The 18,296-nt window shown below is 36.8% G+C and overlaps 4 protein-coding genes and 1 non-coding gene across 11 annotated transcripts; 2 read left to right on the top strand and 3 right to left on the bottom strand.

Moving 5' to 3' along the window:
* The first annotated feature begins 49 nt into the window (after positions 1-49).
* LOC117628033 (protein transport protein Sec61 subunit gamma-1-like) lies at positions 50-6,133 on the top strand. Of its 4 annotated transcripts, XR_004585882.1 has the most exons (5): positions 50-77; positions 5,094-5,217; positions 5,338-5,453; positions 5,739-5,810; positions 5,918-6,133. XR_004585882.1 is itself a non-coding variant. In XM_034360384.1 (4 exons), exons 2-3 carry the CDS (start codon positions 5,124-5,126, stop codon positions 5,451-5,453), a joined length of 210 nt encoding a protein of 69 aa, XP_034216275.1. In that variant the 5' UTR covers positions 50-77; positions 5,094-5,123; the 3' UTR covers positions 5,912-6,133. The 4 variants fall into 4 exon arrangements, 3 of the variants coding, with proteins under 3 accessions (XP_034216275.1, XP_034216273.1, XP_034216274.1); XM_034360384.1 differs by lacking the exon at positions 5,739-5,810 and having other exon boundaries at positions 5,912-6,133; XM_034360382.1 differs by lacking the exon at positions 5,739-5,810 and having other exon boundaries at positions 56-77.
* Positions 6,134-6,618: 485 nt separating this feature from the next.
* LOC117628007 (glucuronoxylan 4-O-methyltransferase 1) lies at positions 6,619-8,369 on the top strand. The gene has a single exon (XM_034360349.1). The coding sequence runs from the start codon at positions 6,930-6,932 to the stop codon at positions 7,947-7,949; it is 1,020 nt and encodes a 339-aa protein (XP_034216240.1). The 5' UTR covers positions 6,619-6,929; the 3' UTR covers positions 7,950-8,369.
* Positions 8,370-8,495: 126 nt separating this feature from the next.
* On the bottom strand, positions 8,496-11,531 carry LOC117628006 (TITAN-like protein). Of its 4 annotated transcripts, none has more exons than XM_034360346.1 (7): positions 10,988-11,531; positions 10,676-10,799; positions 10,121-10,439; positions 9,917-9,993; positions 9,750-9,804; positions 9,095-9,522; positions 8,496-8,805 (listed from the first exon to the last, which is right to left on the bottom strand). In XM_034360346.1, the coding sequence occupies exons 1-7, from the start codon at positions 11,254-11,256 to the stop codon at positions 8,785-8,787; spliced, it is 1,293 nt and encodes a 430-aa protein (XP_034216237.1). In that variant the 5' UTR covers positions 11,257-11,531; the 3' UTR covers positions 8,496-8,784. The 4 variants fall into 4 exon arrangements, with proteins under 4 accessions (XP_034216237.1, XP_034216235.1, XP_034216238.1 ...); XM_034360344.1 differs by having other exon boundaries at positions 10,676-10,802; positions 10,988-11,530; XM_034360347.1 differs by having other exon boundaries at positions 10,154-10,439; positions 10,676-10,802; positions 10,988-11,529.
* Positions 11,532-15,064: 3,533 nt separating this feature from the next.
* Positions 15,065-15,859, bottom strand: LOC117628446 (protein indeterminate-domain 14). Its single transcript, XM_034360905.1, has one exon. The coding sequence runs from the start codon at positions 15,777-15,779 to the stop codon at positions 15,234-15,236; it is 546 nt and encodes a 181-aa protein (XP_034216796.1). The 5' UTR covers positions 15,780-15,859; the 3' UTR covers positions 15,065-15,233.
* Positions 15,860-17,173: 1,314 nt separating this feature from the next.
* Positions 17,174-17,254, bottom strand: TRNAL-AAG. Its single transcript has one exon. It is a non-coding gene; the product is annotated as a tRNA-Leu (tRNA).
* Between the last annotated feature and the right edge of the window lie 1,042 nt (positions 17,255-18,296).

Below are 18,296 nucleotides of genomic sequence, written 5' to 3' on the forward strand. Positions count from 1 at the left end.
TTGTCAACTTATTCCACACATATCACTTTTCTCTGAAATTAAGTTCTCTCTCTCTCTCTCTCTCTCTCTCTCTCTCTACGCATCTTCTCACGAAGAAGAAGATCAAGAACAACCTACAGAACCCACAGCTTTGCCCTCAAAACCCAGTTCTTCCTCTTCCTCTCTGTTTTCTTCTCTACCCAAACCAAACCCCAATTTCGTCTCTCTTCGAATCACTTCTGCAACCTAAACAAACTCAAACAAAACCATATTTTCTGAATATGACAGCATGTGTTGGCATTAGGTGGCCATTGTTTGAGCATTTTGGTCCAATTTTGGGGGGTTTTGAAGTCTGGGTTTACATGCCCTCTTCAAGAACAGCTTCTCCAGAAAATGAATTGTTGGGAATATGTAAGTTTTGATGTTAAATTGAACTAACTACGCATCTTCTCACGAAGAAGAAGATCAAAAACAACCTACAAAACTGACAGCTTTGCCCTCAAAACTTAGTTCTTCCTCTTCCTCTTTGTTTTCTTTTCTACCCAAATCCAAACCCCAATTTCGTCTCTCTTCGAATCCCTTTTGCAACCTAAACAAACCCAAAAACCATCTTTTCTGAATATGACAGCATGTGTTGGCATTAGGTGGCCATTGTTTGAGCATTTTGGTCCAATTTTGGGGGGTTTTGAAGTCTGGGTTTACATGCCCTCTTCAAGAACAGCAATCGTATTGTGATTTTATTGCGGTTGTATTGTAGTCATATTGCTTTTGTATTGCTATGGTATGGCTGTATTGATTTTTTTTGGTGTTTTATTGATATGTTACTGTAATTTAATAGGAATATATGTTGATATCATTTTTCTTTATCTGCTTGTGATTTGAGTAGGAGTTGAGATTATTCTTGGCTGAAGTATTATTTACGATCTCTCTCTTTCTCTCTCTTGCTCTTCTTTGTGTATTTTTCTCAACATTTATGTGTTAATTTAATGTCTGGCATTGTTTTGGAACCATAATCATTGTCAATCTCATTGTTTCTTTAAAAGATTGCTGTGAAATTGTTACTTCATTTTCTTCTTTCCTTTGTTTTAAGATATTTTTGTTTGGAGAAAAAGAACTCTGTTTTTGTAATCTAAAAGACTAGGTACTCATGGTGAGTGTTTTCTGATCAACAAGATCCAGACTTTATGTATGTCAATTTACTACTTTTGCACTTAAACTTTGGCTGTCTAAAATTTGAAAAGTCTTGTATGCCAGCAGTGTATCTATGTCACACATCTTGGGTAAGAGGTATTCTTCAATTGTGATAGTTTGCTATGTTGTACGTATTCAAACTGCCTCAAAATGTTTTCATTGGTGTCTTGAGTTCAATACCAACAAAAGTTTTTAAATGACAAGAAATTATGAAAAGCTTATACATAACAGACATATAGTTGAACATAGCTAGAGTGTATATTTAGAAGATGTCATTGTGCTTCAAATTAGCAAATTTGTGGGGTGAAAACACAATGGTTGACATGTCATTCTGCATTTGATAAAAATAATTGATGACTTTGTATGGAAGTATACTCATTAAATATCTTAGATTCTATCAATGAATGAAATATTTGCCTTCGAGAGCTTCATGTTTTTCGGTTTGTTTATCTTATATTCTATAAATGAATGAAATATTTTGGTAGATTGGAGAGACTAGTCAGCTAGTGAATTTTGGATCATGACTTTTGAAGGGGGACTAGGCTTGAGCAGCTGCAAGAGTAAAAGGGATGATGCTTCATGTAAATTCAACAATTAAATAGGAGATTTTTGTTTTCAATTTGTTAATTCTTGAGATACTTGGTCATTTTTTAAGATTATGTGAAATAAAAAACTTGTATTGAATATTATTGTATAGGAGACCATGTAATTATTTTGATACCATTAAATGAAATTTTAATTCAATTTACTTGAAAACTTTGGGATCTTGAGCAAGATACGGCAGTCACGTATACGACAGTTTTGAAACATAAAAGACGATAATGTAAGAATGGTTAATTTTGACGATATCCATAGTTGCTTCCACTCCATTATAATGTCATGTAGATTATAAAGTGGCAATATACATGCAATACAAAAGCAATATGAAAGCAATAAACAATCAATAAAGGGGCAATAGACAACCAATGCAAAAGCAATAAAATGACAATAAACAAGTACCGTATGGATGTCTTTGTACTCTCTTTCCCATATTATATATTGTTCTAATTGTTGAACTATTACAATATTCAGTTGCTACATATAATAAATAGTACATAAAAAATAATGACCATGTATGAAAATTTCATATCATTATAATAATGACCTCAAAAATAATATCAAGTACATTACACAAATATTAGAAACATACGGCTCCACAAGAAGAATACATGATATCTTATGTCCTTACTAATTCTTGGGGCCTAATAACAAGTATAATCAATGATGTGTACAGTTTGCTGCAAGTTTGCTTAGCATTTTCATAATAGAAGCTTTGCTTTTCTCTTCAGAAGGCATCTCAAAGAACTCCTTGTCTACACATTACATTATGGACAAAATGGTCTCCAATGCCAGTGTATGACTTGCACATCAGTGTCTGCACAAACCAGCTAAAACACATTGTGTAATTGTTAACCTCAAATTTGTTCTTCACAGGGAAACGAGTTGGGTGTGGCTTTTCCCTTGTGCAATTTGAAAAGAAAAAGAGAGAGAAACATAAATTGTCAAGACAAAACTGCAGCAAATTATAATTTGGTCAAGCACTCACCATCGAGAAACAATATGCTTCAATGAATAAATAACATATTAATTTTCAACCAACACTACTGCACAACTCATCTCAGAAACATGATTGAGATTTGACAAACATACAGGTAGAAGATCCAATCCATTAAAACACTCACATGCAAAAAATGAACCTAAATTATAAGCCAATTCAATCTACAAAAACCCAACTTGTTGAGCACCAGTCAACAAGTTTTATAGGCAAATTGAAATCAAGTAGAAATTACTTCAGCAGTAACACCTTCATTTTTTCAACCAAAGATGCCAGCTTCCTTTCAATATCAACAAGAACATTCAATTAGTCCCAAGATGTGGGACATAGATACCTAGTCTTTTAGATTACAAAAACATAGTTCTTTTTCTCCAAACAAAAATATCTTAAAACAAAGGAAAGAAGAAAATGAAGTAACAATTTCACAGCAATCTTTTAAAGAAACAATGAGATTGACAATGATTATGGTTCCAAAACAATGCCAGACATTAAATTAACACATAAATGTTGAGAAAAATACAAAGAGCTGAGAGAGAGAGAAAGAGAGAGATCGTAAATAATACTTCAGCCAAGAATAATCTCAACTCCTACTCAAATCACAAGCAGATAAAGAAAAATGATATCAACATATATTCCTATTAAATTACAGTAACATATCAATAAAACACCAAAAAAAATCAATATAACAGCAATACCATAGCAATACAAAAGCAATACGACTACAATACAACCGCAATAAAATCATAATACGATTGCTGTTCTTGAAGAGGGCATGTAACCCAGACTTCAAAACCCCTCAAAATTGGACCAAAATGCTCAAACAATGGCCACCTAATGCCAACACATGTTGTCATATTCAGAAAAGATGGTTTTTGGGTTTGTTTAGGTTGCAAAAGGGATTCGAAGAGAGACGAAATTGGGGTTTGGATTTGGGTAGAAAAGAAAACAAAGAGGAAGAGGAAGAACTAAGTTTTGAGGGCAAAGCTGTCAGTTTTGTAGGTTGTTTTTGATCTTCTTCTTCGTGAGAAGATGCGTAGTTAGTTCAATTTAACATCAAAACTTACATATTCCCAACAATTCATTTTCTGGAGAAGCTGTTCTTGAAGAGGGCATGTAAACCCAGACTTCAAAACCCCCCAAAATTGGACCAAAATGCTCAAACAATGGCCACCTAATGCCAACACATGCTGTCATATTCAGAAAATATGGTTTTGTTTGGGTTTGTTTAGGTTGCAGAAGTGATTCGAAGAGAGACGAAATTGGGGTTTGGATTTGGGTAGACAAGAAAACAGAGAGGAAGATGAAGAACTGGGTTTTGAGGGCAAACCTGTGGGTTCTGTAGGTTGTTCTTGATCTTCTTCTTCGTGAGAAGATGCGTAGTTAGCTAGATTGAAGGGGAGAGAGAGAGAGAGAGAGAGAGAGAGAGAACTTAATTTCAAAGAAAAGTTATATGTGTGGAATAAGTTGACAATAAATATATATTTATAGGTGATATTTGCAAAAAAAAAATTGGGGAGACGTGGTATTTTCAGAAGAAAATTTTTTTTATAAAAAGGGTGGCATTTAGAGCTATTTCCCAAAAAAATAAGGCACTAAATTTGGAAAAACCCAAAAGTGGGGCGGAATACCAGTCCAGCTATTGCCTGTACATGAATTTATTTTTTTGTGAAGCCCACTGAGCCATGACGCAGCCCACATGCAAGGAAGGCTCGCAACTACTGTGTTGCAGATGCTATCACACCAAGTGTTGGAAGCTGATGATGTTGTCGTTGGACCAACGGCACAATTCAAACAACTCTTTTTTTAATTCCAACGGTAACCTAAATCAACTATTCATATTAAATCCAAGCTATTTTAACGCTTAAAAAAAAGCGGCTGAGCTTTAAATCCAACCCCAAAACTCACTCTAAACTTATAAACCCATTTCTTATATTTCAATTTTTTTAGCTCAAATTATTCAAAAAATTAAATTATAAAGTTATTTAAAAAGATTAAATGAAGAAAAGTTATCCATAAAATAAAAAAAAAAATTAGACTTAAACCATTCTTAAACAATGTAATAAAGTTACGGACTTAAATTTTGAGTCTGTAGAGTTGGAGAAAAAAAGGGTTTAAATCGGACAAAATCAAATAGTTACTTTTTGAAGAAGAAAAATTTATTATGACCAAATGGGTTGGAGGATGCCTAAACGTTGACAAAAATAAATAAATTCCTCTGTTTAGTTTTTTTTCTTCTTTTGGTCTGAAAAATCCGCCTGTTAGTTAGAAGTCCTAACGCGCCGAACTACTCCTTTCCTTTCTCATACACTTCTCTTCTCTCTCTCTCTCGCTCTGTTTCTCAATTTGGTCTTCAGAGAAAATGGAAGCCATAGACTCAGTCGTCGATCCTCTCAGAGTGTTCGCGAAGGAAAGCACTCGACTGGTGAAGAGGTGCCACAAGCCTGATCGCAAAGGTAACCAATTAAGAATCTACATATAACATTCGGATCTGTGTTTTCTGGATCAAATTTTAACAAAAATTGGGGATTTTAATTCTCTAATTTATGTGTACTTGATGGTTGATTTCGGTGCAGAGTTCACGAAGGTGGCGATCCGTACAGCCATCGGGTTCGTAGCAATGGGATTCGTTGGGTTTTTCGTGAAGCTGGTCTTCATCCCCATTAACAACATCATCGTCGGCTCTGTTTAGGTATTCATTCAATTACATCTCAATTTCCGTCTGTTCAATGCAATTAAGTTTAAATTTAGTGGCTTTAATTTGCATGCTTGTGGTTTGGTTGAGAATTTAGCTGAGTTTACTTTGTTGATATTGCTGTATAAGATCTAGAAGTTGGATACGAAAACCAGAACAGCCTACTCAGATATTATAAATCTAATCACACTTGTTATCCCATTAACTTCAATTTTTTTTTCTTTTCTTAGTTACATGTTTAGTGGGTTTATTGATTTGTGTAATTTTGCTGATTGTCACTAGATGGAGAAATGATAGAGTTGTGGTACTAGACCACTACGTCTATAGAGTGTTACTGTACCATTGCGTCAGCCGGTGATACTCCCACTCCATTAAATGATGGGTTTTTTTAAGACAGATTTTCTAGATTAATATGGTGTAATTTGGGACTGATTTATTTTATTTGTCCAATCGAGTTTCAGGTCATGCTTAAGGTTCTGAGTTGACTAGATCAAGGAGGCAGGCAGCAACTTGTACTCAAAGAGAAAGCAATAGTATTTTAGTTTACTTCTCATTTGGTTGGGCTCTTCTTTGCCTTAGTTCTGTAAATTATGATGCTTCTTTTTGCCTGAACATATGTAAAACTGTGATACATCGACTTGTTTAGTTTTCCATAATTGAGACCTCATTCCCTCATCCATGTGCCGCTTTTAACCAAAGTTTTCTTCTTTTGAAATAACATTCAACAATATAACCCCAAAACGAGGCAACCCCGTTCCCCGACCGACCTCTTTTCTAGGTTTCCGACCGGGGTTTAATGTTCGAACTTGATGGGCTGGGTCAAGAACACCAAATTTGATCCCCTTGAGCTTCATTTTTGTGACTACTTTTCCAAATTGAGGGGCACATTTGATTCATTGGATGTTTCCTATATCTTATGGGGAGTTTAATTATATAATATTGTTCCCTAAAGAAAAATTGCTGCCCCAAAAGGATTGTAAAACAGCAAATCATTTGGCATGAAAAAACCTTATACATCAATGTCTACTAGCCATCAAAACCAGCAATCAAACGGGGAATATTATATAACTAACAAAAAAGGTCATATGATTGAAGCTTGAAAGTGGCCCAGCAACCGCACATTAGCTAACCTTCTTCAACTTCACTCATAACTACCAAACAATCCAACAGTGAAAGTTTAGTTTATTTTTTTATTTTAAAAATATAATTTTCTTTATAAAGTTGTAAAGAAATTATTGGAACACCAACCCTTCATTGTTGTTACTCTTTTTCTTAGGTAAGCAAATAGCAGATCGATCTCGGAATGCAATATTTCATTAGGTAACAAACAAACACGTGGATATAAGAAAAGCAACGCTTGGAACAAAAGCAAAGCCTTCCTTCTTCCTCACTCAAGAAGGTACAACCAAGTAGACTTTCAGCATAACAGCTTCCATCATCAAGAGCCCCACCGCATCTCCCTACAATGAGGATATGATAGTGGCTGGCTGTGGAGGTCCTGAAAGCAAAGAGAAACACCAAAAAATGCCCCCAGAAGTGCCTCATTGTCACTCTCCTGTAACTCCTCAAGTTCGATTCTCTTCCCTGGTGTCACTTAAGGCACAACTAGATCAACCTTATCAGCACAAGCACTGCAGAGGATCTAAAAACATGAACTTTAGCAGAAAGAAACTCATCCCTTTCCTTGTTTTGATCCTTTCAATCATTTCTGTACTCAGACTTCTTAGAATTGCAATAACAACTTCATCTTCTTCCCCTCCATTTCCTGCCTCAACTGCCTTGCCTCCTACTGCTCTTGGAGATGCATGTTCTCCTCTCTCCACATGCTCTAAGTTTCCATCAGAAAAAAACGTGTCTGCCAATGTCACCGGCCTCAGGGAAAAGGAATACCGCCTTCTGTCAAATCTCATTTGGCAGAAAGCTCCCTGCAACCTCCTCATTTTCGGGATTGATCCCCAGTATGTATCTCTCTCATCAATCAATGCAGGTGGCACCACCATCTTTCTAGAGGACGATCACAACAAGATAAGCACACTGAAGACTAATTCCAACACCACCAGAGTCTACCAGGTGGACTACCAGATACCTGCAAAAGAGGCTTACAAACTGCTCAAGCATGCAAGGGAAAACCCAGATTGTGCACCTAGCTCAAAACTCCAACTATCCAAATGTCAACTTGCATTGAAAAACTTACCACAAGAAGTTTATGAGCTTAAATGGGATGTGGTGGTGGTGGACGGACCAAGCGGCAGTACACCAGATGAACCGGGGAGGATGGCAGCAATCTATACTGCTAGTATGATGGCAAGAAATGGGAATATTACAGATGTGGTAGTGCATGATGTAGATCGAATGATTGAGAAGTGGTTTTCCTGGGAGTTTCTGTGTGATGAGAACTTGGTTTCTTCGAAAGGGAGATTATGGAACTTTAGGATCACAGGCCAATCAAACTCTACAAATTTTTGCCCTGCCAAAACCATTACGATAGAGTAATATAATAGCTTCTATTGTTACTATTATTTTTATTTTTCCCCCATGAGGCGTAAGTAGAAAGAACAAGCTCCTTTCATTATTGATATTTTCAATAGAGCAATGGTAAAAGTAGGAAAACCGGATGCCATACAGTTCTTCCTGAACCAGCTCAACATGGCAGACAGAAAAAACAGTTATTTCAAATTGTGAGATTGCAGCCATAAAAATAGAGTAGGAGCTCTTTTTCTTTCTCCTGGGGTACAGAGTCCTTGTAAAAAAGATTCCCATCACTTCTTCCTCTTTATTTTCTCTGTAAATAAGAATCATTATTTGCGGGCGAATATCCAGTGCCTACCAATGTCAATTCTTTTTTCTTTTTTCTTTTTCTTTTTCTTTTTTGGTCGAAATGTCTCAATTCTATTAATGGGGTCCTAGTCATAGCTGACATAGTTTTTGCAGTTAAAGAAATTCCTGACTACTGACACAGTGTTTCAACATGAAATAATTATTGATGGATCTAACCATTGATGTCACCAAAGGAAGATCTCATTTGCCACATGCATAAGATATGATGATAAAGTTTCAAGTTGAATATATTTGATGGAGAAAAATTCAAGTTGAATACATTTGAGTGCCATGATCATTTGAACTTACAACTCTATTTTGTACACCAGCCTAAAAACTGATCATCCAATTTTGGGCAGAGTTTCACATGTTTGCTTCCTGGCTTCCTTAAAAGTTCCAGCTCAATTTGATCTCTACTTCAAACTCAAGGGAGCTGAAGATATATACAGTGGTTCTCCCAACATGTCTGTCATCAGAGCTATCATCAACTTGCATAACCATCATGGCACAATCATTCACTCTCATTTGTTCGCTGCATGAAGAGGGACACAATTAAAAATGCCTAAGCCTTCGTAATTCTTGAAATGTGTCTGCATAAGTTTTATGGATTTTATTTACAAAAACAATAAAATGAAAGCTCACATCAGTTTGCTGCATGTCTAGTGAAATTCAAATGGGACTGCCATAGCATCCGTGTATTGAGAACCATGCATGTTGTATCACAACATTAAATAAAGATATTTTTCCATCTATCATAACTAGCTTTAAAAATCTTGAAATCTACAACAAACTGACATAGTAAGAGGGAACATGAAACTCACCATCCGTTTGCTGACGTAAGGCTGTATCTTAATTGGCATCTCAAATTCACTTTCAACCTTAGGTAATTTTTGTTTCTCCAACTCAAATTCTTTTCTGGACTCTTTTCGGCTACCAGATTGCCACACTCTACCAAAATTAGGGAGCCAATTAGCATCACAGTCACTCTTGACAATCTCCCCTCTTTTCTCCATCTCCATCTCCCTCTTTCTTCTTTCTGCCCAAGCTGCTCCCACTCGTTTTGGGTTCAATTTCTTGGACTTCCCCGACTTATTTGACAGAGAGATACGGGTACCTGAAGCTGGTTTCGGTGGAACAGTAAACTGAATTTCTTCATCTGCTTCAAGCCAAGGAGGAGGTGCCCCAGAATGCACATTTCCACTAGCCTCTTTAGAACACGTGGAAGTTATTTGTGTGAGATTCTGAAAACCTGGAGAAAAGAACCTTAAATGAGGATGCACAGCTATAATAAATAAATCATAACTCTATCAACCTCCTGCGCTAAGCCATTGAGTCGAGACAGATGTATATAAATGTTTCTGTAATTCCTAAGAACAGATGGCTCACTTCTCAAATGATGTATACATTTGGCATCAGTATGATCAGCTTAATAGGAGCATGGAGAATCAGAACATCAAAAAAATCAAAGGTTAATACCCGGAGAACTGCTCAGTCCTTTTGTCATTCTTTCATGCTGATACACCTCGCTCATCTACACCAAACGAATTACACATTTGGAATTTTCCAATGTTACAAACAACCATATAAGTACAACCACAAGAAAACGGATGCTTTTGGTGAAGAGTGTATATGACCAAACTTACCCTTTCATTACTGAAATAACCATCAGCTGAGCACTTTCTACCATTAGAAATAAAAGAATGTTGGGTACTGCTGCTAACTGATTCATGATGTAAGCAGACAGCAGAAATCATAAAACTAGCATAAGCCTTTTAACTACAGGGGAGAAACTTCTATGAAATACAAACCAAAGGGATACAAATATCATATAAACAGAACATGCATACCGGTTAAACCTTTTGAATTTATGGAATATATACCAGAACATGTTTCCCCATGTAAAGAAGAGGTAGCCACGTCTTGAGGAAAGCAGCCAACATTTGTAACTTGAGGGGGTCCTGAATGGGATACCTGATGCTCATTTGTATGATATAGTAAAGGCATAACACCATTTGAAAAACTTGAATTACTATTATTTTCAAAAGTATCTATAATTCCATATTTCAGTTCATTATGGATATCATTTGAAGGTCCAAACGTTGGTCCTCGAGATTTTTCCCCGCAGGGCACAGCTTCATTCTTCAATGATTTGCACTTCTTCTCCCACTGCAGCCACAAAGGGATAATAACCATACGTTAATGACTCAACTCTAAAAACTGACTTGAATTTCTGTTTACTCTCTTCTTTGGAACTACAAGATTCATTATTCTACCATCTTTCTTCAACAAATCACATGAAAACACAAATCCACAGAATTCTACAATCTTTCTGTTTACTCCCACTGCCTCATATGACATAAACGATTAATGAAACTGAAAGCATATATACTATATAAACATACCATAGCAAGGTCATCTTCCGATATTCTAAATGTATCAAGTCGATCCATTCCTCCACCATATTTCCACAAAAAATGCTTCAAATTCTTCAGATGTTCAGCACTTGCAAGGTGATTAATTGCATTACTACTGATAATCAAGAACACCAATAAAGTGTAAGGCCAATGTCATATATATCACAATGCACGATTTTGTAGCTCTAAATTATATAAATTGCACAGCAATTCTCCACATGTTCCATTATTTTCCTCTGTTTTCTCAGCAAACAAACAGAAGTTGAAAAGCTAATTCAAGCATGGCGATAGAAATCTTACCAAGCGAAGGAGCTATCTAGCTCGTCAATGTCGGTGTCGCAGAAGAAGCACCACAGGCGATTGCGAGAGGCGAGTTCGGGGCGGAGAGGGGTAGGGTTTTTGAGAAAGAAGCGGACGTCGGAGAGCTTGTCCTGGAACCGAGAGAGGAAGGTAGAGAGGGACTTGGTATGGCCCGGTATGTACTTGTGGCTCGGGCCTTGGTTGTGATTCAGCTTGCAAACCACGCAGTACTCAAATTCATACCTCTTCTTCTTATTCTTCTCCGGCATCTTTCGATTGGTTTTGTTTTAGGGTTAGGGTACCTGTGATCGTCCCTCCTCCACTGTCGTATGGACACAGCTTCTCTCTCTCCCTCTATTTGTTTGGAATTTGGAGGCAAACGTATAACAGCCGCTACACCTGCTTTTGCGTTTTCTCTTTTTGTTCCAAACGATCTCAGCAAATCCTGCTACAGTGAAGCCGTGATAGAAAACGCTATCTGGAAACGGGTCCGTAATTTGTTCCTCTTTTTTTTGTCCAGCTGTTTAAAGGCTTAACTGTGACTTCGCTTATCGATCCCAAAAAAAAAAAAAAAAAAAAATTCACTAAAAAAAGCTTGAAGCTTATACGATAAATGAGACTTCTTAAATCTTCATCTTGAAATAACAAAAGGCACTAACATATTATCTACACATTATCAACAATATCGATGCACGTCGGTACTTTGTTACAAAGAATTCCTGTTCAGATTAATGCCAAACTTTTAAAGCTCAAGAGCTGTGACACACTTTGCAGTAGAATATTAACCAAGTGCATCGATTGGTCTGCGCAACTTCAAGTAAAATTTCCAGCTTATTGCTGTAAAACACATTGTCCCATCAAATTGCTTTTGACTGCATCCTTCTGTTACTGCCTGGTGAGAAAATTTTCAGATTTCTGTGGTAGGGTATATAAACAGTCCAGTTCAGATGCTATGGTTTGTGATTCACATTTCCACATGGTGTGACTGGAACCCCACCATCACCACATGATCATCTCAAAACTTTCCCCACCTACAAAAGTTAGCTGCCTTTTTTCTTGATTGGTCTCTGGAGATGACTTGACTGAACAATCTTGTTGAATTCAATGTATATTTCTCTCTTGTTAACCTATTGTTTTTGGAAAACTCACACTCACAGATTTCTCTCTGTATATTTATGCCACAAATCCTAGAAGCCAACTGAAATGAAATGGAAATGCTGCATGTGACTATGAACTCCACCCTATCTTGTCTCCTCTTAGTTGCAAATAGTGTACCTCCAAACCACACACTGCCAAATCTTTTGCAAACTCTCAGTTGAACAAATGATGGTTGGTTCTGAATTTCATTTTGATTCACTTCTGCACATCATAAATATATATATAAAAAAGGTCAATTCTGTGCACCATAATATACTGCACGATCTGTGTAACTCAGTATAAAAATTATCACATGTACAAATGTGAAGTCCATTTTGTTCTGATAAGTGCCCTATTTGCTCATCTGTAGGAAATCGGTAAAAGATTTCTTTGTCATAAACAAGAAACTCTTACTCGATGACGCGCGCGTATAATAAGCGATTGACAATCGTTGATGTACGTTACGTCTCTTTCGAACTCTACACTAATTATATAAAAAATTTCGTGTCGTGTCATGTCATGGGTGTGGTGGCTACAAAATCCTCCATAGAACAGTAATGGGATAAGAGTAAGTTTGTTTTAGGGTTGTGATTGAACATATCATACTGCACAGAAATAAGAGAGGGCATCAAGAGACCATCATATGTGGACAATATGAAAAGACAAATGTTAAGGTTATGTCATAATGGCCAGTTTGATGGTTCAACAAGAATCATGCCCTACATCTTTTATCCTTGTTCTTGAAATTTCTCAAAGAATTGATGGCCTTCGTATTTGGTAGTATTTGGTATTTCCTTGATGGTACTGCAGATAAGAGATCCAAGACCAGGCATCACCCATAATGTAGGTGGTCATTTGTCAGGGCACCTCAAAATAATATCATCAAAAATGTTTAACTATTTCATGATGTATTAAATCAATTAGGCTCCACCATGGCCAGTGTAGGCATTTCTTTTTTGTTAACTTATGCCCTGAAGATGAGAGCCATGAACTTCCATCATTGGTATCCAACTTTGCAGCACAGAGCATCTCATGATAACAACTGTTGGGTTCCTATACGACAAGTACATTCAATTCTTTAATTAGTATCTTTCTTTGCATTTTGATCTTTTTAACAAGAGTAAATATAGAAACCACCAAAGGAAATTTTTTTTTTTTTTTTTTTTAAGGGATGATAATGAAACCACTAGCACTAGGACATGCTCATACCCACAAAAGAAAAGACTGTTTTAGGTTCTTCAATGCAAACAGAACTTTATCCCAGAGGAATCTTTTTTTCTTCTTTTTTATTTCCTTCAAAGGACAAACAGTGAACAAGTGAAAGGAAAAAAATCTTACTTGTAACCGGGATATTACTGTTTTGCTATTCCTAGTCAATAACATAATGACATGTGAAAAGTTATCCGACGTTGTATGAGAGTTTCTCTCAGTGAAAGTGTAGGGTAGTGATGGTATAATTGTCTTTGTGAAATTATGTCTGGATATAGAGATAGGGGAGCTTAAGCAATAAACCCAAATGGTTAAGAAGTGCAAAAGCGTTGTGTTCTGTCAGATCCTAGATCAGATTCTTCACTTAAGAAGATTCTGAAAACCAAATAAAGGATCAGGCTTGAAATAATTAGCCAAATCTAGATTACCCCTTTTTTTCTTCCCATGCCTTCCTTGCACTTTTCAGAACCACCAAATTTTGAGACTTTGTGATTCTTTGTGCCCACTAAAATGTGTCTAGCTAGCTCTTGCTCTCTCACCTCATCAAGAATCAAAAGCCAGTGCATTATTGTAGGCACCTGTTGATATATAAATATATTTATATTTATATTTATACGTGTCTTTGACTGATTAAATTGTATTTGTTGAAGTTGCAGACAGATGAAGCTGAGCTTTTGGTGTTGAAGAAGCTTTTGGTGAGAGAGGTCATGATCTTCCTATCCAAAAATTGTTTCTTTTTGTGTTGGATCGGAGACAAGGGTAGTGGGTGTTTGGCTTCATGAACAAAAGTTAAGAAGTTGAAAACAAGTGGATGTCCAGCTACAATGTCTTGTTGCTGGTGAAATTGGTTGCCTTTTTGTTCTGATTCATTTGCCTTTCTATATCGACATCAAGGTTCTGAACTTGACCCTTTTTACGTCAGATTTCATTTGACCATGCCATAACCCCAAAGCTGTCTTCACTTGGGTTTTCTATAGAGGTTAAGAAATTTGTAATCTTTGCGCACTTAGCCTAAATCCAGGACTTGGATACACTATGTATTTTCTACTACCTCTCCATGCTTCCTTCCTTACTTACAATATCATCCGCACGGTAATAACAGACGTCCGCATAGGCGAAGAACTGTATGTATAGTGCTCTTTGTTTAATAATTATTTATCATAAAGTCCTGAGTTGTAACTTGTACTCTCAATGTGTCATATATTATTCTACCAAAACCCAAAACCCAACACGCTAACTTCTTGTTGTATATGCTCAGAAACTGCTACTAAGTCCATGACTGAATATGCTCAGAAATAATCACAGAGCTAGCATACTTTTTCTTTGCTCTGAATTCCATGCAATCTTGCCCAATCTTGAATCATAATGGCTCAGTGAAATGCAATTAGCTTAAAATTCTAATTTGTGTTCCTGAACATATGATTAATTGATTATTATCAGTAAGTCAACACACCAGAAGATTTGTTGCCAAGCCAACTGAAAGATATATTAGACCATCACAAGCATGATTTGATTCTGATGATCAATCTGGGATTTTTGGGGCCTCGTGTTTATAACCTGCAAGTTGTCTACGCAAAATACAAAATTGAGATTCAAGCTTGACAGAGTTGGAAGACAAACAGAAACATGCATAAGCTAAATTTAGCGGCAGCATATGTATTCTTTTGGTTTGAGTCTCTCAGATAAACCAAGCAGAAGCTCATTACATATTCATATCACACAGATCACAAATTAAGTTCAAATCTCATGCCACACATTTTATTATATCCATCAAATATATTTCATTATTTTCATTGTGTTTTTGATGGAGGAAGAATCCCATCAGCAATCCAATACTCAGGTATGAGGAATGAAATACACAAAAATCTTGTTCGAATCCGCGAACCAAACGGACCCTTTTTCAAGGCCTAAACCTTTGTCTGCAAGATTGGCAAGTGATCTCCATGCACGTAGAGTCCATCTGAAGCGTTGCCTTCTCCTTCATTCTCTCAGCTTTCTCCACTTCTTCTCTAGCCCTCTCCCACATGTGCCTTGCACGTGTGAACTCTGACTGAGCCAATTCCATCTCTCTCCTTGTCAGCTCCCTCACTCTCTCTGCATAGGCCTTTTCCATTGCAGCCAATCTGATTTGCTCAGCTGCTTGCCATTTCAAGGCCTCCACACAACCAGCTGTCTTGGGCTTCAAGACATCAAAATCACAGACTGGTTTTGACACAACACAATGATCTGAGGAAGAAGCTGCCCTTATTGGCCTCACACTGATTGACAGTTGCAGGTCAAGGGAATTAGGCCCTTCCAATAATGCATCCTGCACCGCTGCCTTCGATGACCGGTGATACCTTATCGATGAATCCGACGGTCGAGATGTCCTCTGTGATGAAGAAGAGGTCATCAGGTGAGGAGAAGGAAGCAGCTGCAACTCCTTTTGATCATCTCCTCCTTCCATTGGATTTTTTTTTTCTTTTTTAAAGGAAGCAATAAAAGGTTTGATGAGTACAGAGGAAGTGACTAAGGTGGTGTGCTGACTGAGGCAATAGCTTGTGTGAGATGCCAAAAACTTTGTGGCTACATATATACAACTCAAACATGCCCAAATTACCATTGTACCCTTGCATAGTGCTAATTCTAAGATAAATTGGAATAATTCGGGGATTATTTAAAGGGTCAATGAAACTAAGAAAGGTAATCTAGAAAATCAAAAAAACCAATCTAGGGAGAAGTTGAAGGAATTGACCAATCAAGGAAAATAACCAAAATAACAAATAATGCATGATGATTGACATTAGAGATAATTGAGGACATATGATTCTTGAATATTTTCTATGTTATAAAACAAATTTTGACTATAATTTATTTGTCGTATCAATTCATACTATACTAGATTCTGATTGACAATCTAATAACATAACATATCAATATATGGTAAGTCGGCGTTATTCTAAACCATGACTTAATGCAAAAGGACTTGCCTCCTCCTTTAAGGGTAAGGGTATTTTGGTAAAATCAGATTGGAAGATTTCAACACTGTCCGTTTAAAGGAGAGCCAAAGGCTGGGAAAAATAACGGATCACGTTATTGGGCTATGAGTGGCCTTTTTTGTGTTCATGTGGACTCTTTTTCTCCTTTTCTCATAATTAAATTTCTTTGACTTGTTCTTTTTTTGGGAGATGAGGATGAAAGGGTGCGTAATAATTACAGTCGCACGTGCGCTGGGGGTTTCTTTTGCTTATGTTGTGGGCGGTTTTTTTTTAAATAAAAATTTTGGGCATGGATTTTAGCTTTATGGTAGGCCTAAGGTTGTCGGCCCTCTTGTACGAAAAAGCGACCCACTTTTCTTATCTCAGCAGCAGCTCACGCCTTCAGGCAGATTGGCACGTGGGAGGGGCACACATACACCCAAGTGAAAGTGTGGGGCTGACCATGATTGGCTCTCTGACCCTGCCACTTGGACCGTCCGATCACTGGTCCCATCAACGCTCACCTTTCTTCATCTAACATCATGTGATTGATTGGGAGGTTCATCAGATAATCTTGGGCTTGTAGTTGAGCAAACAAAACTTGCTCCCCGCTGCTATCTATTCTACTATTGGATTTTTCTATTTGTTCTTTCATGTAATAGTTGGATTGGCTCACGCCGTGATCTCAAGTGGTCCTGAATTCAAGCGTACATGATATTCATGTTTGTGAATTTTCTCCTCCACTTTCTGACAAAAATATATATATATAATAAAACTTTGTTATATTATTTTTTGGTTTTATTTTGAGTTTTTCATAGTGTGTGTATTTTTATCATTTTCTTATTGTCAAGAAAAAATAATTGCAAAAAAAAAGTAAAATGAATGTTGAGAGTGGGATTTGAACCCACGCCCTTTCGGACCAGAACCTTAATCTGGCGCCTTAGACCAACTCGGCCATCTCAACTTGATTGCTCTAATCTGCAAAACTTGTCTACTTATCATAAAATATTAACGGTACCATTTGCCTACTATTATACCAAAGCTATTTAAAGCACGTCAACATACCGTTTGAAGGAGACAAAAGGATGATCACAAACGTTTGCTACCAAAAAAATTCTTCCAATAAGTAAAAGGAAAAAATGAACAAATATTTCAATGGCGGAGCCACAAATTGCATAAGTTGACACATAAAAAATGACAACACAATTTTTTTAAAAATAGGAACAAGTGGATACAAAGTTCAATCTACCAATTTAATTGAGTTTTACCTATTGAATTTGGCAATTGAAAACCAATTTAAGTGAATCGATTTCTGTGTTTTCGTGGATAAAAATCAGCTAAAATAAACTAATTAAATCTTTATTTTTCTAAAAAATTTGGGTGCATTGATACTTCATGTGGAAGAGTATTCTCCCAAATAATGCTTGCTGGTAAGTAAACATTTTTTTGCTTACGCATGTAAATCGGATCAAGGACATCATAGTCCCACCAAGGAAAGGCCCCAAAAACATAGGTTGTTGGTATCTCTTTGTCTCTAAGATGCTGCCATAAAAATTGTGTGGAAAGATTTTACTTTAAAGGAAAAAGTTGTAGGTTTTTGGGTGGGCAAGGTGCATGTGAAAGTTCGGGAATTGGGGAAGGCTTTAAGGGTGTGTGTGCGCCCCTAATCTATATTATCAGCTTTTTGGATCTGCCCAAATAAACCCACCTCATTTGAGGTAGTGATGGAGGTCACTCAACTTTAGGACAATGATTTATTTATCATGGTCTCCAACTAAGACCTTCATCAATTTTCTTCTTTTGGTTTCCTCCTCCTCACCTCTTTCATGTATATCAACCATAAAGTTGTCCCAGGGGAGATAATGGCGATTTAAAGTCCTCCTTTGGAGGACCTACAGTTGAACAAGTCACAAGTAACAACGATTGGTAGTCTCTCGAACTCGAATGCACACACACACAATCGGTTTACACTATAATTGAGATGTTAAAAGTATTTATCCTTGTGA

This window comes from Prunus dulcis, chromosome 5 (assembly GCF_902201215.1).
Source record: "Prunus dulcis chromosome 5, ALMONDv2, whole genome shotgun sequence".
Classification (NCBI taxonomy): Eukaryota; Viridiplantae; Streptophyta; class Magnoliopsida; order Rosales; family Rosaceae; genus Prunus; species Prunus dulcis.